At 39.2% G+C, this 22,476-nt stretch overlaps 1 protein-coding gene across 2 annotated transcripts in view; it reads right to left on the bottom strand.

Moving 5' to 3' along the window:
* LOC149172520 (uncharacterized) overlaps window positions 1-22,476 on the bottom strand; it is a 399,406-nt gene that overhangs the window by 89,951 nt on the left and 286,979 nt on the right. For both annotated transcript variants that reach the window (XM_089427737.1, XM_089427736.1), the window contains exon 13: window positions 2,392-2,517. In XM_089427737.1, coding sequence (XP_089283863.1) covers window positions 2,392-2,517 — 126 coding nt within the window. The remainder of the gene's footprint in view (window positions 1-2,391; window positions 2,518-22,476) is intronic.

Raw genomic sequence — 22,476 nt, 5'->3', positions numbered from 1 at the left:
CAAGCCCCACGCAGAGCCTCCTACGCAAAAGTCTGAATTTCCTGAGGAGGCTAATGTTTCTAAGCTGGGAGGGTTGGAATCAGCGCGTAGAAGCAAATTGATCCCCAGCAGAGGTGACGCAAGGCCTTAGAGTCTAACACAGGCACACGCAGGGGCAGCGCATAAGTAGTCGGGGAACTCGTTGGTTCAGTTGTTGGATCATCTGGGACTTGCAGTGTAGAGTGAGGTAATCTCACTAATTTCTTCTGTTGAGTGATATTCTCTATACTAGATTGCCAGCAAGGCATCCAGAGGTTGTATTCAGAAATAATTTCATCTTAATAATAAAAACCCTCAGATCTGCTGCACTGGTTTACCCGCATTGGGTTTTTTTGGGGACGTTTTTCCAAAAACAACTGTGTCATTTGTGTGTATCTTTCTCTATTGTTCAGTTTCTTGTTTCGGCATATTATTTAATGGGTGTAGGTTGCAGTGTATGTATTTCGATGTTTGCCATAAACTGCAAATAACTTGTCCATGTGATTCTAACAAGTAGGAGAAATATCATCAGTTGCTGTAGTAGGGATTTCGAATTTAGGAATTTTCACACTTTAGGGTTTCATCATATGTTAGGGCTTCTTCTTTAGGGCTCCAAATGTGTTCTTCATTCAGAGCATCTTCAACAGGCTAGGGCTTCAACAATCATCCATGCATAATCAATATTGACATCAATGACAATTTTGACCAACATAATAGACAATATAAACATGCAAAAGATCTCAGACTTATTTTACTAATAGGTAAATAAGGTGGTACAAGAGCAAGAATATGGCCGAGATTATGGCCCCAAATATATCTACAATAATGTTGCAACTAGCCTCCAAAACAAACTGAAAATCAATAAACTGCAAACTGTGAATCTTGAATGGATGCACCAAGGGAAGAGATGGGTGCTCTCCCACTGTCACTAAATCACCCGAGGGTTTCTGTCTTGGAGCTACTGCTGAAGTAGAGAATCGGGTTCTCAAAACCTCACCACAAAGACAAAACACAAATCCAAGATGTCTCCAAATGACCTCCTCCTCCTATTATATAGATCTGATGGATAGATGTCCAAGCCTCTAGAAGCATCTGATTTTATTATTTTATTATTATTCTAGAAACTCCTCCATTGAATTTATCTTAAGTGTCTTTTTAATTTTATTTCACTTAAGTCACTTTTGGGCCTTTTCCTCCAATTAATTATTTTTCCTTAATTAGATGACTAATTAAAGTCATTTTTAATTATGGAAAATGTAAATCACCCACCGACTGTCTCTGGCCAGTGGAAGTCACTTCTCAGCATCCCATCCTCTAGATATTCTCGTTCCAGTTCCAATGAGCTATTACACTGAGGTGTTCCATCAAATAATCTTCCCGGAATGCCACCTCAAGCATAATTAATTAAGTTAGGCCCCATAATAATGCTATTTTTTGAAAGTTGTCGGAATGCAACGGAACGAAAGGCAAGTTGTGCAGATAATGGAATATGCCAAGCGAATGCCATCGGATCCCATAAAAACTCCTCAAAACTCCCCCAGTAACCCTAATGATGTAATCCTGCTCCTACGGCCTGGCCATTACATACCCTAGAAACCCATCCTGGTTGTACTGTAGAGAAAAATCAAAATGGGGCCATGACAAAAAGAGTCCAGGTTACCCAATGGAAGCTAACCTGTCAATAGATTAACAGACTAAAGTAGACCCTTTAGATGCATTTTATGCACAATTATGATAGAGGCCTTGATAATTAAAACTTGTTGGCTGTTGTCACTTATTAATAAATTATAACACTGTACTGAATCACTGACACTGGTTTGTTGTTTATAAAGGTTCAATGATTATTCAATTATAACACTGCTGAGTCAGTGATACTGGTTTGTTGTTTCCAAAGGTTCAATGACTAATCTCCAGCCATGAGTCATGACCATATCAGCGAAGTTAAGAAACATTCTTTGGAATGTTTGCAGGCATCTCTCTTGTTAAAAGGAGTTTCAAAACCTTAAACAAATACACAAACTGTAACAATTCTATAATTCTTCTTGGTAGCTAGTCTATTAATTAAAGACAAAAAGGATTTTCAAGATTGACAACTCACTTTTAAGATTCTCACTCCAGGAAATCTTGCAAGGAGTTCGTCTATATGAACTCTAATACTTGCGCCAATAAGAATGTTATTCTGAATTTATGGTTATAATAACTCCTTAACAAATTAATCACATGCCAATTCCTCAAAACCAAAACGATTGATACTATGACTTTCAGGCATAAACAATCTAACACACTATATGACGGTAATTATGCTTATATATTTATGGCATGACATTGTTGAGCTGCATAGATGCATCAGCAGAAAGAAGCCTATAAACTTACTTGCACAGGATCAACTTGCTCAAAACCATTTGATCTGTTGGAACTTTCATCAACCTGTGTATTGCTATCCTGATTTTTTTCTCCCATCATTAGCCGGTCCTTTGCTGCTAAAAGTTCTTGAACGGCCTAAGAAAGTAACAATATCAGAATAGGAAAAAAAATCATCGTAAAGAAGTAATGCAATCACGACAAGTGGCTTTTGTAACAAAATAAAGAAATGCTGGGCTAATGATGAAAAAAAGCTAGCACAAAAAGAGTTAAAATATCTTGTTAAACTACACACTCATACATATGTGTGCATCCATAGGATGAAGACGGTGACTCAGATTGTCCTTATGGCATGCATGTAATGACATCAGATGTATCCATCAAGAAGACAACTGTTCGAGTTATTGGATAACATATTCTTAACATGCAATATATGATGACATACACAACATGGAGACATCTTCCCATGTTTCTGGATAACATATTTTTAACTCCGGAAGATTTGACATTCAAGGTATGCTAGTAGTGGAATAGCATGGAAGAGTCCCTTATTTGACAATACAAGGTGAACCATGGTAACCCCTTCCCCATCATTCTATAAAACATGTCATGTGAAATTTTATAAATCTGAAAGACTTCTAGTTCCAAACTTTGGCAGAGAAAAAGATCAGGTATACATTATTTTGAAAACAAATTCTATCTTTGACGGGAAATTAACATTGATGTTTGGCTGAGCAAACTTTATTTTTATTATTCCCTACAAAAATAGGAAACATGGAAATATTGGAATATGAACCAATGTTACATTTATCGTTATCAGCAATTTATCGCAGGGGTCCAAAATTTTAATTATCAGCGATATAGGGAAAATTGCGGAAATTATAAGGAAACTTGAAAAAATAATAAAAAATATTCACTTTTGGATTCTCCGGTAACTGAGTCAAAAGATACAAACCACAGAACTCTTAAATCCAATATTCACTTTTTTCAAATTTTTAAACTTCTAAAGCAACATCAACATCAAACAAACACAGTGTCACATAAATATGAAGATTAAACTACCATACAAATTGTCTAAGATGTCAAGTGGTACATCAAACATTGATACTGAAATATGATATCTATCCTGACTCTCCTGACTCACAAGTCTTAATAAGATCAAAGAAAATTGCATCAAAACAAAAAGGTGTATCTCATGAGATGATCAGCATGAGGCATCTAGATACTACAAGGCTAATAATGATTCACTAAAATATCAAGTTTCAACGATTCTTTCTACCCCTTTTACGGGAAAAGGCCACCGATGCCATTCTTCCTCTAGAAGCAGTAGGTGGATGTGTTGAGCCTAAGCCTAAAGTGTAAGGTGAAACTCTTGGGGAAAATGCGCAAGATGAAGTAGGATATCTTCCGCTTGTTGACAGTTTTGGACCTACCAACATTCAAAGGGGTCTCCCCGATATGCAGTCTGAATTACACCTCACACATTTTGGTATAGGAGCTCCATCCAGAATATGGCCCAGTTGTCGTCTACTTAAAGATTTGCCTTGGCTTTAGCTGTCATCAAGAGAGAGAATCACATATGTGCCGTCGAAAAGCAAGCAAGTGTGCTTAGTGAATGTTCAATTGCAGGTGCATGATTGCATCAAGGTCCTTCTACTGTAGAGGGGAGAGAAAGTGAGCCTCTAAGAGAGAGGTAATAGTACCACCGTAATAAAGACACATAAACAAGAATGTTTCATCTAACATCCAGCGGAATAGTCCACAAAGACATGATGATCGTTATAAACATTACAACACATTCTCATTAAAATAAGCACTAAAATAACCAAAATAGTTCAACTATCTAAGTATTGGTGAAAGCAAACATGAGTCATAAACATTCACGGAATAGTTTACAAACATGAGATCTCCAAGACCCAGAAATCATTTGGTGAAATTCCACCTGGATTATATTTTATTAAAATAATTAATATTTTTATGGGGTTCCTAAGTCTAAACTAAAGAAAATTAAAATATTAATGGGTATTAATGAAAATATGGGTGAGGAGCAATGTTACTTGGGAGCGGGAGCGGAAGCGGGGAGCGGGAGCGGAAGCGGAAGCGGGAGCGACCATTTTCAGAAGCTCCCGGTTTGGGAGCGAATCCCGGAGCGATTTTTTAAAAATATATATATTTTTTATATTTTTTAATTTTTGATACATATATGTCAACAAAAACATGTAGAATGATGAATTAGATATAAAAAACATAAAAAAAGCATAGATTGAACAATATAACAACAATCATCTAGAAGTTATAATCTTCATCAACCACATCCGCAAGTTAGTAACATAGTAACATACAACATATTGAGTCTCATGATTCATCAATCTTAAAGTTTCAAGCTTTCAAAATTCAATATATAACATTTATCATCATTGATCACCAAAGTTGTACTTGTAAGCTAAGTGTAACCATTACAACAAATAATATCTAACATGAAATGAAATGTTATAAAATGAAACGAAATGAAACAACTTTCAACTTTCATGAAGCATCATATTCATAATTCATTACTAATGAGTTATAATTGCCAACTTCAAACTTAAATTGTCATATATTGTTTAAAAAAATATCATAATAAATATGAAAGAGTCAATAGTTATAAAAGCTACTAGAAACTAGAGAAGAGAAGTAAATCTATTATCTATTTCTTATGCTTGGGCCTCTTGCCACCACGAGAAATGTCTAATTTTTTAGTCTTGTTGCAAAATCAGGATCTTTGTCATTAATATCACCCTCCAAGCATTAATATCCAGAGGTATCTTTGTCATTACCTTTGTATCTGTATAGGGATCTTTGTCATTAATATCACCCTCTAAGCATTAACATAAGATAGAAAAAGCATAGCATGTCAAGTCAAGATTTTGTTTGAGTGATGCGTACATTTTTAGAAGGGTCATGATAGAGGAGTTCGACAACCAATGTCACTAACATCAAGGTACATAGAGGGATTGGTACTCTTGATTAAATATGAGTTCCATACCCTAATACATGACAAAATTCAATGGAAACATTGCAATCCCCCAATCCTGAAATCCTGAAAAACTGATAAGTCTGCTGGATTTTGAATGAAATCTAAAATTCTACTTTCTCCATATGAAATCCAATGAGGACGAAACCACTCTCAAACATCCTGAGTCATTTCATGGTAATGTTAAAAATTTAAGTAAAAGGATGAAAATGAAAATTAAAGAAAATGTCACTTTTACTTTAAGAATTTAACATTACCATGAATAGCATATCAATACTAGGGCCTAGACTTGATCATTAAGTTGCCCCACTCAAAAACTATTTGTTTCTTTCAAAAAAAATTGCATTTCGAACATTACTACAAAAAAAAAAATGCAAAAAAGGCAAAACGCTCCCGAAAAGGCAGGGAGCGAAAAAATTTTTAGGGAGCGCGCTCCCGACCCGCTCCCGCCCGGAGCGCGGATCGGGAGCGGGAGCGAGGGGGGGGGGGCGCTCCCCCGCAACACTGGTGAGGAGCTTCTAAAAGACGAGCATCAAGTCTAATTTAATCTTAGTCGTTGATTAGAGATCAGATCACGACCATTGATTTCTCAACAGGAAAAATACAAAGGAAGGCTTGGGGTCAGTTGGGGAACATACACAGAGACTAGATGATCAAACCCCACAAGTGACTACGTTGTCCCCAGTGTTGTGCAGTGATGGCTGCTCCCAGTTCTACACCAGAACTACGTCACCTCCTCTAGGAGTTGCGTCACCCTCCCAGTGAGCCTTCCCGACTCAAGAATCGATCAGTTGAACCGATGCCCGATCTGCCTCACAGAAACCCCAGCGCTACCTCTAAGTGACTATGCCAGCCCTTCAGCCTCTGTGTCACCCTCCTAGAGTTGCGTTGTCTCTCTCTGGTGTTGCACTGCCTCTCTGCTATGTATTCGGCCTTGGACGAAAGTGTCGCTACCGAACTGCCCCTCTTTGCACTAGAAGCTTACTCCGGAATTCTCAAAAAACCACGCCCCAAAATTTCGATCAAGCTCAAGTGCTGCTCTCTGTGTGTATGTTCTCCAACTAACCCCAAACCTTCCTTTATACTTTTCCTGTTGAGAAATCAATGGTCATGAGCTAATCTCTAATCAACGGCTAAGATTAAATTAGACTCGATCCTCGTCTCTTAGAAGCTTCTCACCCATATTTTCATTAATACCCATTAATATTTTAATTTTCCTAAGTTTAGACTTAGGAACCCCCTAAAAAATATTACTTATTTTAATAAAATACAATCCAAGTGGAATTTCACCAAACGATTTCTGGGTCTTGAAGATCTCATGTCTTCTAGCCCCTCCACAAAATTTCGAAGCTAGAGCACATCATTGATCCATGGCATCGGTCCTATGCGCTGTTGATGCTCGACTTGCTGCCCTTCATCCACTGTGCTGCTGCAATCTGTACTGCTACCCATGACACTGTCACTGTCACTGTTGTATCTGTACTGCAACTCCCTCTCAATATCCTGCAACACGTTGCCCATAGCACTGCCACTGCTAACTGCGGCAGTGCAACTCAGCTGCTGAGAAGTAAACAACTAAAAAGCCACCCAAAAAGCTGACATGTTGGTCAGTCTGGATGCCCCTTGACGCTGAAGCTACCTCTACTGCCAATATGTGTTGACCCTCTAATGCTACTGCACTGCTATTGTATCTGCTCTGTGCCTTTCGCACTACTGCAACACTCCATTGCACTGCTTCAGACTTTGGCACTCTAGCTCTACCACTGTTGCTCCATCATCCCTCGCACGAACTGACTCTCGTCATTCTACTACTATCATTAAGGGCTCCCGTAGCCGTATGTGATCCAAGAGTTTGGTCACCTCAAGGATCCTGCCCTCATATGTAGTCCTCTAGGCTACAACTCAATATTGTCCCACCTCTTCTTTAGAGGTGCATGAGCACTCATGGCGTAATCATCATTGTCCTCTTTATCAGCTTGCGCTGGAGCATCCTTTGAGTTAGACTTCTCTTCGTTTCCCTTCTTCTTCTGAGGGAATTGCATGGCGAAATGACAAAGGTTTCCCAGTCTTCAGTGACTGCATTCAGGGCAGTCTTGACCATGAATTCAAGATCTGGTGTATAGCCTACGGAAGTTAGCTGGTCACAGATTCTTTGCAACCTGAGAAGGAAGGGATCAATTTCTTCTCCCTTTTGCATCTGAAACCGTCTCAACTAACTCTCAAGCAACATCTTCCGCTGAATGGAAGTTCCCTCGTATAATGTAGTCAAGGCCTCCCACATTTCCCTTGTTGTGTCCTTCTCAGCAATATGTGGGATCACATGATCCTTGACCCCGTCCAAGATCATGCACTTTGTTTTTGCCTAAGCATCCTCATACTTTTTGAGAGGATCAGCATCAACTGGAACAACAACCGGCCTCAAGGCATAATCCTTGGTGCGATTTTTATCCAAAACTGCCAGGATCCTAGCCTTTTAGATGACGAAGTTGGATGCTCCATCCAACCTGTCCTGATCCCTTAGTCCATTAATGACCATCGCTACTCAAATGAATGTCGAACTGGCTCTCTTCTCCCTCTTTTCCTATTGGCCCAGCAAAACTTGGATATAGATTTATTTGGCACTAGAAATCCTCTAAGGAACAAGCTCCCTCTAAATTTCGATTTCCTTCATGGAAACCCTTCTGCCAACCATTGTCGAACCACTCCTCTCTGATCTCTCTTTGCTGCTGCTCAGCACTGGATATAGATTTCAAGAAATCTTCAAAAGAATCGATTCCCTCTACTTTGTTTCTACCCCACTAGGTATTGTTCTACACCAACAGAATCAGCACCCCACTAGCAACTCTAGATGAAATATGCACTGCACCTCTAGCCACGACAACTAGAAAAATGAGACTTGTTGTCGCGCAGATTGACACGACAACGCTCAGACCGGGGGCTGTCACTCTTATCCCCGATCCCTCCGTTTAAGCCTGTCTCCCGCGGCTAAGGGGGGTAGTCCCTGTGAGATGATGAGACCAACTGTCGACCAGTTGGTTGGGAGACACGAGATACGATATAAAAAGGACTCGATGGATTTGATTAATTTAGCAGACCAGTGCCTTAAGAGATTGTTATTAAAACGATTACTTGTTAGATGATGTAGAAAAATAAACCGTGAACAGCAATCATTTGTCATCAAAGGCATCAGCTAAAACACAATGCTTTAAGAATAACCAAAACGATATCCAGCAACTGAAAGTTTCGAAAAGATAAATGCTTTAAACCACCACGAGAATCATAAACCATTAACTAGATATCATATTCGCATCTCGACTTGAAAAAATTCAGATCTCAGCATGAAAAACATGAAAAACCACTGAAACTGGCGAAACTAATTTTCCACAAAATTTTAATATTTTTTCAAAATTTTTTAAATCTTTTTTCAATTTTTTTTTTATTTTTCAATATTATAAAAATGAAAATTTAAAATCTAAAAATTTAAAATTTAAAATCTATTCTAAAACTAAATGATATTAAAACTAAACTATATAAAACAAACCCTAAATAAATCTTTTTATATTTTTTTATTTTATTTTAAAACCAAAATAAAACAAAATTTTAAAATCTAATTAAAATCAAAACATAAAATTAAATATATAAAAAAAACAAAACTATACAAAAAATTTTAAAATCTACGCTGGCCTTTTTCATTTTTATTTGAAATAATAAAATCTAACCAAAATTAAATCTAAAAAAACAAAAACTAATTAAAATTAAAACAAAATAACATTAAAACCAAACCTAAAATCTAATCTAACGTAACCCAAAACTGAACTAACAAATAAATTGAAAAATAAGATACGTAACCCGTCAAAACCTCAAAGCGACCAGTCGTAACTACGCGATGGCATACAATGACCAGAACGATGAGAAATGATGACTGTATATGAAAACGACTTACCCTGCGGCGATGAATCTAAAGTCTTCGACGGATGGCTGTTGCCTGCGGGTTAATACCTTGTTTCTACGCAAATCTGGCGCTGTCGGCAGCTTGAACACGATGCTGGAGTAACCTTTTCATACAGTCATTCCCACGAGAGATTGAAAGCACGATGTTGCATTGGACGTGGACTGTCTGCTACGCAAGATGGAGAAGAGATCAACGCTCATTTGATAATGAATCGATTGCGCAGATCTGTCTGTGGGCAGCGTAAAATTTATTAGATTCTTCCAGCCGGTAACTGATATCTCATTACAGCATTCAAGACCACGAGTTGAAAAAAAAACAGAACCCTCCTGCTCACGCTGACGGGAATGAGCTTTAGTCAATGTAGAGTGCCATTTACGCGCAATCCGCAGGGTGAAAGTGATCTCTTTTGATGCGTTCAACCGTTTCTGGAGATAACTGGCTGAGAAAACTTCTGCGGTGAACAATTTTGATCTGGAACATATTTGCTACCTCATGCCACGGCGGTGATCTGAAGAATTTCTGTCTATTGAAATACTGGAGCAGAGTAATTTCACGCCAGAAGATTTGCTATGCAGGCACGCCCGTAGAAGAAATGGACACTGAGAGACATTACACTGAAGGTACCCTGCCCCTAAAATGATGAAATCACCCAAAAAATGATATATGCCTCAAACCAAAACTGAAAACCCTAATGAAAACTGCATAAAAAAATTAAAACCCTAGATCAGCTTAATAATTTACAGATTTTGGCCCCTTTGACAGCCAGATTCATCAATAAGCACAAAAAATATTTAAAGAACAGAAATTTCAGATTGTCACTGTGAAAAAACTTCAGAAAATCTCTCATGCAGATCAGAAAAATAAAACTGAATGATAGACCCAGGATCAAATCCAACTGGGCTCAGCAAAAAATGCTTGCGGGAGTTGGCTGGTTCAGCCGAGAACTTCCCCGAACGCCCACAAAATTCCTTCAGAAAATGTTTTCTGCACAGCTCAAAACAACCATCAGTAAAGAGGGCAAAAATGCTGCTAGATCTCAGAGAGTAATGGAGATACCTGCCATTACTTCAGAAACCCTAACAGCACCCAAACCCTAGCAAGTGAACAAGATACTTGTGCTCACAATACTCTTAAAAAAGCTATTATCAATGACTGAAAATAAAATATGCAGAAACTAAAACAATCTCACAGCATTTTAAGAGAGTAACACCAGCAAGATATGGACCCCAAAGTCTTCTTTTATTAACCAGAAACAGATTTACAAGAGAGCTTCTTCAGTATCAGACTCACAGATCTTATCATCTGAAAATGACCCCTAGCACCCTACTTAAAGGAAATGCCTCCAACGGCTAGTTCGAGTGATCCATGCTGAAATGATCTCGACTGTTGATGACGATCAAGACATCTCTTGATCTCATCCGTCGATTTATTAAAAAAAAAAAAATTTGCATGCATTCACTTAAAATATTATTATTTTATTATTTTAGGGTTTTTATGATTTTTTTATTATTTTAATTCATTTTAAAATGGATCATCGAATTAAGCCTTCGGAGACATCACCTAGGACCTAGGACTTAGGACTCATGAGGGGATTTAAAACATTTTCAACCCTCAAGACACACTTCATGATGACCTTTTTACAACTTACATCTCAAGGGGACAAACCCACTTAATACAGACCCTCACAAATCACCCAGTTCTGCGACACAACTATAATCTAGCAGATCAACACACTAGGATTCTCCTAAAGTTCTAATGACAAAATCCATCCCGGCTTTGGGGTCAGGTTTGAAGGAAAACTCTGCCGATCATGGATCGGTGAGACGAAAAACCTTCCGGGACGTAGATTACCATCAGAAAGTTAGGTCCACCTAGGGAATTTACATACATGACTCATGTCTGCTAAGATTATTTACAATTCATATATGCAGACTGGGTTTTCAATCAAAATGATTAAGCTGCTGATGACTGCAGGATGGCACGACACGCTGATCAGGTGCTGCCCCTTTTCTTTGCAAAAAAGGGGGGTGTACTGCATGGGTAGTTGACCGGTACTGGTCAACATCTGGCTCTACTTGGGGACACGTTGCTGCTTGCAGGAATGTGAGAATCCAGAATCTGCGTCCATACAACACAAAAATAAGTAGCGTGCACCCAAAAATCAGCATATACATTAAGCACAGGGAAGAAAAAAAGCTCTTCATTTATTAACTATCTAAAGCAGAAATGAAAATGCGAAAAAACAAAGAGTAGGGTTAGAAATACGATACAAAAGATGCCCCATGGCATCAGATGTGTTCAATAAAGTGCATACTGAGCATTTGCCTACTTTCAGGCAAATCTGTTGGCTGCTTGTCGGATGTGCCATGTCCAATTTTGCATATGGTAGGACTTTTTCCTATCCGAAAATCAAGTTGCTCGCGGCCGTCTGATGAGTCAAAACTTCTTCTTATTTTCTTTCTCTTGCGCTTCTTCTTTCTGGCAAGTCGAATTACTGATGACCTGGAACTTTCTGTTTCGAAACTATCAGATGAAATGTGTAAGATATGCATGTTAAGTCTTTTTGTGTCTTGCATCTGATTTTTATCGTTTTTAAGCTTATCTGGATCACCTTCAATTAACCACCTAATGACCTCCTCATATGGAACTTGTTGCAGCAAATGAGAAGGCTCCTGGTTTCTCTTATCATCTGACCATTGTTGAATCTTTTGAACTTGTATTCTAATGGCATCCATCTGACTAGAGCATTCATCCCTTATAGTACTGATTTGTATGGCATGGTGTTCTTGCATGTGTTTTATTACTTTATCATTCTTTTCTTTTATGTCCATCAAGCAATGTTGCATGAAATTTATTTCTTCTTTATGATTCGCTTGCATGTCAACCAACTGATTGTTATGATTGAACGTCATAGAGTCAATTTCCCTATCATGATCAGCTTTTATGGTCACCATATTTTCCTCTAAGACTGACATCTTGCTTTGCAGGCTTCTAATTTATGTTTCATATTTAATTTTCATGGCCTCAATTTCCTTAGCATGCTGATTTTGTGTGACCTCCAACTCCCTATTACGTTTTTCCAGGTCGGTGCATAAAGTTTTAGCATCATTGATAAGACTAGTTTGATTGCTTTCCATATTTCTTACCAGCATCATTAGATCTTGTATAATTTGTTTTTCTTCTTCCCTTTCACTATTATTTGTCCCTGATTTTCCACTATGATGATCTGCAATATTTCCGGCTGATGACACATTCTGATCTTGAAAATTTTCTTCAACAGCTGGATTTTTTATAAGATTACTTTCTTTCTTTTGCACAATTTTAGAGGTAGAAGGCAAGTTGTTTGGACTATCATATCTATCTTTAAAAGCATTGAGAATGTCTTGTAAAGAAGTGAGAAAATCATTAGGAAAATTATTAAACCAATTCAAAGCATCACCCTCTAAAGAATGGACAAATAGACGCATCTTGAAATCTTTATGATTATATTGAGGAAATCTACAATATAAGATCATTACACAAGTAAACATGTTTAAATGATGTCTAACAGCGAACGAATCACCACCCGAGAACTTAAATAATTTAGAAATGGCCTCTTTCGGAAGATCATGGAGATTATCAGTAAAATGACATGGTTTAAATGAATAATCCATGATGAACAATAAGGGATCAAATGGATGATAGAAAGAGATTTCTGCTCAAGAAAATTAAGAGATGAAAGAAGTGGAGTCGCCACTTGAACAATGAATCTGATTCTAGGATCCAAAAAGTAACCACAAGCAGATATGAGGAAAGCTTCTTGTCTGGGAAGAATGAGAAAGTGGAGTCGCCACCCAAACAAGAAACAAACCGAAGAGATGCTACTGATATGGCGAAAAATAAGGCAACAAAAGATCCAAATGACAACCCAAAAGGTTGAATTTGCCAGCTCAAAATGAGAGATGAGAAAGATGAAAAGGTGAATGTCGATGAAACCTCCAGGAACAGAAAAACTCTATCCCCGGCAACGGCGCCAAAAAATGTTGGCGTTGCCGGGCCAGATGAAAAGATAACAATGAGAAGGAAGATTGTCGTTGAAACGCCGAGAATAAAATGTCCCCGGCAACGGCGCCAAAAAATGTTTTCGCGCAGATTGACACGACAACGCTCAGACCGGGGGTTGTCACTCTTATCCCCAATCCCTCCGTTTAAGCCTGTCTCCCACGGCTAAGGGGGGTAGTCCCTGTGAGATGATGAGACCAATTGTCGACCAGTTGGTTGGGAGACACGAGATACGATATAAAAAGGACTCGATGGATTTGATTAATTTAGCAGACCAGTGCCTTAAGAGATTGTTATTAAAACGATTACTTGTTAGATGATGTAGAAAAATAAACCGTGAACAGCAATCATTTGTCATCAAAGGCATAAGCTAAAACACAATGCTTTAAGAATAACCAAAACAAAATCCAGCAACTGAAAGTTTCGAAAAGATAAATGCTTTAAACCACCACGAGAATCATAAACCATTAACTAGATATCATATTCGCATCTCGACTTGAAAAAATTCAGATCTCAGCATGAAAAACATGAAAAACCACTGAAACTGGCGAAACTAATTTTCCACAAAATTTTAATATTTTTTCAAAATTTTTTAAATCTTTTTTCAATTTTTTTTTTATTTTTCAATATTATAAAAATGAAAATTTAAAATCTAAAAATTTAAAATTTAAAATCTATTCTAAAACTAAATGATATTAAAACTAAACTATATAAAACAAACCCTAAATAAATCTTTTTATATTTTTTTATTTTATTTTAAAACCAAAATAAAACAAAATTTTAGAATCTAATTAAAATCTAATTAAAATCAAATCTAAAACATAAAATTAAATCTATAAAAAAAACAAAACTATACAAAATTTTTTAAAATCTACGCTGGCCTTTTTCATTTTTATTTGAAATAATAAAATCTAACCAAAATTAAATCTAAAAAAACAAAAACTAATTAAAATTAAAACAAAATAACATTAAAACCAAACCTAAAATCTAACCTAACGTAACCCAAAACTGAACTAACAAATAAATTGAAAAATAAGATACGTAACCCGTCAAAACCTCAAAGCGACCAGACGTAACTACGCGATGGCATACAATGACCAGAACGATGAGAAACGATGACTGTATATGAAAACGACTTACCCTGCGGCGATGAATCTAAAGTCTTCGACGGATGGCTGTTGCCTGCGGGTTAATACCTTGTTTCCACGCAAATCTGGCGCTGTCGGCAGCTTGAACACGATGCTGGAGTAACCTTTTCATACAGTCATTCCCACGAGAGATTGAAAGCACGATGCTGCACTGGACGTGGACTGTCTGCTACGCAAGATGGAGAAGAGATCAACGCTCATTTGATAATGAATCGATTGCGCAGATCTGTCTGTCGGCAGCGTAAAATTTATTCGATTCTTCCAGCCGGTAACTGATATCTCATTACAGCATTCAAGACCACGAGCTGAAAAAACAGAACCCTCCTGCTCACGCTGACGGGAATGAGCTTTAGTCAATGTAGAGTGCCATTTACGCGCAATCCGCAGGGTGAAAGTGATCTCTTTAGATGCGTTCAGCCGTTTCTGGAGATAACTGGCTGAGAAAACTTCTGCGGTGAACAATTTTGATCTGGAACATATTTGCTACCTCATGCCATGGCGGTGATCTGAAGAATTTCTGTCTATTGAAATACTGGAGCAGAGTAATTTCACGCCAGAAGATTTGCTACGCAGGCACGCCCGTAGTAGAAATGGACACTGAGAGACATTACCCTGAAGGTACCCTGCCCCTGAAATGATGAAATCACCCAAAAAATGATATATGCCTCAAACCAAAACTGAAAACCCTAATGAAAACTACATAAAAAGTTAAAACCCTAGATCAACTTAATAATTTACAGATTTTGGCCCCTTTGACAGCCAGATTCATCAATAAGCACAGAAAATATTTAAAGAACAGAAATTTCAGATTGTCACTGTGAAAAACTTCAGAAAATCTCTCATGCAGATCAGAAAAATAAAACTGAATGATAGACCCAGGATCAAATCCAACTGGGCTCAGCAAAAAATGCTTGCGGGAGTTGGCTGGTTCAGCCGAGAACTTCCCCGAACGTTCACAAAATTCCTTCAGAAAATGTTTTCTGCACAGCTCAAAACAACCATCAGTAAAGAGGGCAAAAATGCTGCTAGATCTCAGAGAGTAATGGAGATACCTGCCATTACTTCAGAAACCCTAACAGCACCCAAACCCTAGCAAGTGAACAAGATACCTGTGCTCACAATACTCTTAAAAAAGCTATTATCAATGACTGAAAATAAAATATGCAGAAACTAAAACAATCTCACAGCATTTTAAGAGAGTAACACCAGCAAGATATGGACCCCAAAGTCTTCTTTTATTAACCAGAAACAGATTTACAAGAGAGCTTCTTCAGTATCAGACTCACAGATCTTATCATCTGAAAATGACCCCTAGCACCCTACTTAAAGGAAATGCCTCCAACGGCTAGTTCGAGTGATCCATGCTGAAATGATCTCGACCGTTGATGAGGATCAAGACATCTCTTGATCTCATCCGTCGATTTATTAAAAAAATAATATTTTGCATGCATTCACTTAAAATATTATTATTTTATTATTTTAGGGTTTTTATGATTTTTTTATTATTTTAATTCATTTTAAAATGGATCATCGAATTAAGCCTTCGGAGACATCACCTAGGACCTAGGACTTAGGACTCATGAGGGGATTTAAAACATTTTCAACCCTCAAGACACATTTCATGATGACTTTTTTACAACTTACATCTCAAGGGGACAAACCCACTTAATATAGACCCTCACAAATCACCCAGTTCTGCGACACAACTATAATCTAGCAGATCAACACACTAGGATTCTCCTAAAGTTCTAATGACAAAATCCATCCCGGCTTTGGGGTCAGGTTTGAAGGAAAGCTCTGCCGATCATGGATCGGTGAGACGAAAAACCTTGCGGGACATAGATTACCATCAGAAAGTTAGGTCCACCTAGGGAATTTACATACATGACTCATGTCTGCTAAGATTATTTACAATTCATATATGCAAACTAGGTTTTCAATCAAAATGATTAAGCTGCTGATGACTGCAGGATGGCACGACACGCTGATCAGGTGCTGCCCCTTTTCTTTGCAAAAAAGGGGGGTGTACTGCATGGGTAGTTGACCGATACTAGTCAACAAAACTCAATAGTCTCTGGACTAGCCCAGTAACCACTATGTTGCCCTCTGTAGCAACAGCATCACCCAATCAGGTTAACGCAGGCTCTGCGTGAGCCTCCCTTGGTGACTGCGTCGCCCCTCCTCTGCTCTCTCGGCTTGAAACTGCGTTGTCTCTCGGAACAGTTGTCTTTACGCACATATTTTCTTCTGTCCTTTCGTTGATGGCTTCAGTCCTCCTTGATCTGCAATTGCTCTGATACCATGTGAAAATTTTTGAATCTAATAAACCAGAAATCCTACTATAGTAAACTAATTTGCATTACCTACTTGTGTTCTTCATTTTAACAAGTTATATCCAAAAAATATTAATACACATACACTGTAGCCTACACCAATATACAGATCAAGTACTGAAAAGATAAATGAGACAACCACACAAAGGACACACTTATTTTTGAACTAAACATCCTCGGAAAAACCCAATGTGGAAAAACTGGTGCAACAGATATGAGGGTCTTATTATTAAGCAAATTTCTGAATACAACTAGGGTGCCAAATTTGGCTCACCCAACAGAGAATAAACCCGGTAGAAGTACCTCTATCCGGAAACAGATATTTTGGCAAATCCAACAACTGGATGATCAAACCCCACAAGTGACTGCACTGTCCCCAGTGCTGTGCAGCGATGGCTGCTCCCAACTCTATGTTGTAACTGCGTCACCTCCTCTAGGAGCTGCGTCACCCTCCCACTGAGCCATCCCAGCTCAAAAATCGGTCTGTTGAACCAATGCCCGATCTACCTCACAAAAACCCAAACATTGCCTCTAAGTGACTGCGTCAGCCCTCCAGCCTCTGCATCACCCTCCTGGAGTCGTGTTGTGTCTCTCTGTTGTTGCACTGCCTCTCTGCTATGTATTCTCAACCTTGGATGAAAGTCCCGCTGCCGAACTACCCCTCTCTGCACTAGAAGCTTACTCCAAAATTCTCAGCAAACCACGCCCCAGAATCTCGATCTAACTCAAGTGTTACTCTCTCTCTGTGTATGTTCACCAACTAACCCCAAGCCTTCCTTTATACTTTTCCTATTGAGAAATCAACGGTCGTGATCTAATCTATAATCATCAGCTAAGATTAAGTTAGACTTGATCCTCGTCTTTTGGAAGCTTCTCACCCATATTTTCATTAATACGCATTAATATTTTAATTTTCATAAGTTTAGACTTAGGAACCCCATAAAAAATATTAATTATTTTAATAAAATACAATCCAAGTGGAATTTCACAAAACGATTTCTAGTCTTGGATATCTCATGTGTTCTAGCCCCCCAAAATTTTAGAGCTAGAGCACATCCGATGCTACCCAAAAATCAAAAAATCACTTCTTCGATCTCACTAGCTCTCTCTTCAGCAACTTAGTGTTGCTACTCTGGAAATCGATATGCTCATGAAATCGAACTACTGAAGTGATTTCTCCAAGCCCCAACGACTTCTTCTTATAATCCTCTGTTGAGACTTCAACGACCAAGATTAAATCTTAATCGATGGCTAGGATTAACTTGAAGTCGAACTGTGTGAGTTTCTAGAACATTCACAACTTGAATTAATTCTGATTAATTAGTCATATTCCCTAAGTTTAGACTTAGGAAATATTTAAACTCTGACTAATAATCTAATTAAGTCATTTCTAGGTAGAATTCCCAGAAACCATTTGTAGGTTTTGGAGATCTCATGCATTCTAGCCTCTCCAAAAAATTTCAAGGAATGTGTTCTAGTGCTCTAGTACACATCCTGTGACAACACTCTATCTCTGCATCATCTCTTATGACGTTGTTGATGTTTGGCTGTTGTTGCCCACCAACTACTGCGCAACTCTGATATATGTTGCATCTGTGTTGCTGCTAACCCTGTTGAACTACTGTTAACACTGCAACTCCCTCTCCATCTATTGTTGTTGCAACTACAACATCTGCAATTGGAAAGCTTCCTAAATATTGAATCAATATTATGCATCTGTCACCCGAGTCTCTGGCTGCTGCTAGTATCTGCACTGTCACTGAGGCATCTGCGCTGCTGCTGACTCTGCACTGTGCCATCTACACTGCACTCCCCAGGATCTGACTGCTACTAGACTCTGCATTTATCACTCTGGCATCTAACTACATCTATTGCCACTAATTCATCTTGCTACTAAATATTGCGGGCTCTCGTAGCAAGGTACTAATCCAAGAGGTGAACCTCCTCAAGAATCCTATCCATCTGTAGCGCTCTAGAGCTACAACACCAAGTCACCCCACTTCACTCCTGGGGTATATTAGCAAACATGGCGATGTCTTCCTCCAGCCTGGAGGAAAGCATATCAATCTCTGCTGATGTTGTCTGTTGGTCCTGCTTCTCCTCCTTGTCCTTCTTCATGAGAGGACACTAGGTACTGTAGTGACCAAGCTCACCACATCTGAAGCACTTGACCTTCAACAGGTCCTTCTTCTTCTTTCCTTCCTCCCCTTGTGCCTGACTACAACCCTTCGATGCGAGGGCCACATTCTCCTCCTCCTTCACCTGCTGTGATCTGCTACTGCTACCACTAGTGGAGCTCTTTAGAAGATCTCGCCTCAACTCCTCCTGCTCCAAGTCAACCCACATCCTGTCCCACTTTGGTAGCTTGTCTCTACCCAATATGCTTTCGACAAAGACTTGCCTTCCTCGGAGACACTATTGAGTGCCAATCTCACAAGCTCTATCAGTTGAGGCGTTGCCCCAACAGCTGACAACTGGTCTCAAACAACCTGAATCCTGGTGAGGAAGGGGTCTATGCCTTCCCCCTTCTCCATCTGATGAGCCTTAGCTTCTCCTCTAAGTACATCTTCCACTGCTCGGAAGTGCCTTGGTGTTAAAATTGGCAACTAGGGCCAAACTCCATGTGGGTCATATTATTTATGGCAACTGATATTTTAATTGGATCCCTCTCATTGAGAGGTGTAGGATTAATCGAAAGATCATCTGATTCCGATAAGTATTTATGAAGTTATGAATTTATTTATGTTGTGGACAAATTGTTAAGTCGGCCAACAACTTATGTAGGCTCTGAAGCCCAACAATCATGTCTATTCAACCTCTACGTTTTAGTATAAATAGAAGAGGACTTCAAGTCATTTCTACACACACTTGGATCTCTTCCTCTCTCTACTTGTCTTTGGGTTTTAGTAGGAGGATCCTAAGGAAAAGTCGGAAAAGTTGGAAAAGCTAAAAAAGCTGGAACTGCTGGAAAAGCTGGAACTACCGGAAAAGCCAGAAAAGCAGAAAATGCCAGAACTGTCGGAAAAGCTGGAAAAGCCGGAACTGCCAGAACTACCGGAAAAGCTAAAACTGCCAAAAACGCCGGAAAAACCGGAAATACCGAAAAAGCCAGAAAAGCCGGAAAAGCCAAAAATGCTGGAACTTTCGAAACTATCGGAAAAGCTGGAACTGCTGGAAAAGCCAGAACTACCGGGAAGGTAGCATGATGTATGAGATCATGGGCAACATAATAAGCAGCATGATGATATGAGCATGGGCAGCATAATGATGCATGATGATATGAGCATGGACAGCATAATGATGAATGAGATCATAAGCATGGACAGCTTGATGACGAATAAGACCATGGAAGATGCAGCGTGATGAGCAACATGAAGATGAGAGCAGCTCAGTCATCAAGGTTCAACACGTGCCAGTACAACGAGATGTGACATGGTAATGTGCAACAAATAGACGAGATGCATCATTATGATAGGTGAACGAGTCACCTTAGAGAATCAATTGAAGCAATATGTCTTCAACTGATCTCATGACGATATCAAAAGTCAAAGTGATTGACTTCTACTGTAAATGTACTATCTCTCTCACTTTCTCTGCTGAACTTTGAAGAACATAAAAGAAGAATTGATCAAGGGTTTGTCCCTGGCTAGCGCCACATCCTGTGTCCTCTTGTCTTGGCTTGTCTTCTGTGACTTATATTTATGTTCTATCTGCAGTTTACTTTATGCTGATGTGATTGCTAATGTGGAAAAGAAATTGAAATAAATTGCTCTAGCATAGAACATACCTAAAATTAGCATGGTATCAGAGCTGAGGTGAAGACAATGCCCAAGCAAACGTGACAGAGCAATCACCAAAGACAATAAGGACAAGACAAAAGGATCAATGGGTTCCACATCTCTCTTCTAAGTTCACAAAGGGTGAAGTCGAAGCAGAACATATTATCATAATGGCATAGCGGAAGTTTTTGATGGCCCATCTAAAGATCACTTCATTGGGAAGTTCGGATCTAAGGGTGGAAGGAAAGGCGAATGCCTTGGTTGCAATAAGTTCGGCCATTATGCGAAGGAGTGTCTGAAGGTAATGCAGGTCATCAAGGAAATGGTTGACTCTTCAAAGAAAGCAAGGAACCCCGAATCACTTTTATGTATCTGATCAACCTGGTGTCCATCTCGGAAATGGAAGTCAAAGGTTTTAGGGTGGCACTCATCAATGGAAAGGTACGTGTTTGGAAATAGAATTTTCAAAGACGTTTTTGAGTTCAGGATTGTATCAAATTGCAGTAAGTCCACTGGGGACCATGTCCATTGTCATGTAGCACCGAAAGTCTACGAGTCAGATGGTGACAGGGATGCTTGAATTCAAAAGGAGCATGAAAGTACATGTTTGAGATGTACCGAAGGAAAATCTTACAAGGGGACCATTCCCCTCTTGTAGCAAGTCCACAGGTCTGGAACAACCCAAGGGGTCTGAGATTGATAATCAGGAATCTCGCATATGAAGGTGGAAGAAAGCCCGCTATGGCTTGAAGCAAAACACTCCGGGCATAGTATGAGAGGATCGATAGTTGTCTGATAACGCTAAGATTCACTAGGAGTGAAACGGATCCAAACCATCCAAATGTTGTGGATGATAGACCTCTCATACCAGCACCTTATGAGGACGACCTACTTCTAACAGGTGCAGGCCCTCTCATGAGGGAGTTGGATTCCAGATGTGGAATGGTGAACTGCAAGCCTGTGACTACCTCAAGGATCTTAACTTTCAAAAGTATATGTTAGTGATGTCGGACCAGATTTGGGAAATGCCTCTGAATCTCATAAACTCATTCGCGTTAATGTTCTTAGTGAACTTCCGTCCGGACATATGTTTCGCAGTTAGCATGGTGAGCTCATATTTGGTTGAACCTCACTGGATTGGTGCCAAGAATCTTTTGAGATGTATTCGGGCCACAATCTCTCATGGATTGAGATACACTGCTGGAAATATGAAACTACATGATTATTCGAACGTTGATTGGGCAGGCAGTGTGGAGGATCACTAGAGCACTTCTTAGTGTTGTTTCTCTTTGGACTCTGCTTCGATATCATGGATGAGCAGGGAGCAAAAGTCGGTTGTTATAAGCACCGCTGAGACCGAATACGGAATACATATCTACGAGTATGATCTCATACGAAGCTGTCTGGTTGGGGAAGCTCTTCAAGTGAGTTATTTGTACCACTGTGATTCTCTGTGACAACCAGAGGTGGGACTCGATTATTGAGGAATCCCGTATTCGACGATTGCTCCAGCAAATAGACATCAGATACTACCTTATTTGGGATATGGTAAGTCTATGAGCAAGGAAGCTCCATCGCTATGAGATGATGTACAAGTCGCTACACTTTGTCTAAGTCCCGGGGGAAAGATCAAATTTGTGATTTTCCTAAACGACCTGGAGTCATCAAGAGACCTTTGTACAAGGGTCCTGCATGTTGTATACATTGAGCTCTGGGAGCTATGGGGGCTTGTGGTTCTTACTGGAGCAACATACGACCATAGGGTGACTCACCCTCCCCTGTTGGTGCGCACTGGGACAGGATGATTCGCTCTCCTGTGGACAAGATGATT

This window comes from Pinus tabuliformis, chromosome 4_2 (genome assembly GCF_031772625.1).
Source record: "Pinus tabuliformis cultivar Carrire ecotype Pingquan chromosome 4_2, CPIR1, whole genome shotgun sequence".
In the NCBI taxonomy this organism is placed as follows: Eukaryota; Viridiplantae; Streptophyta; class Pinopsida; order Pinales; family Pinaceae; genus Pinus; species Pinus tabuliformis.
This window is presented reverse-complemented; position numbering and strand designations above follow the sequence as displayed.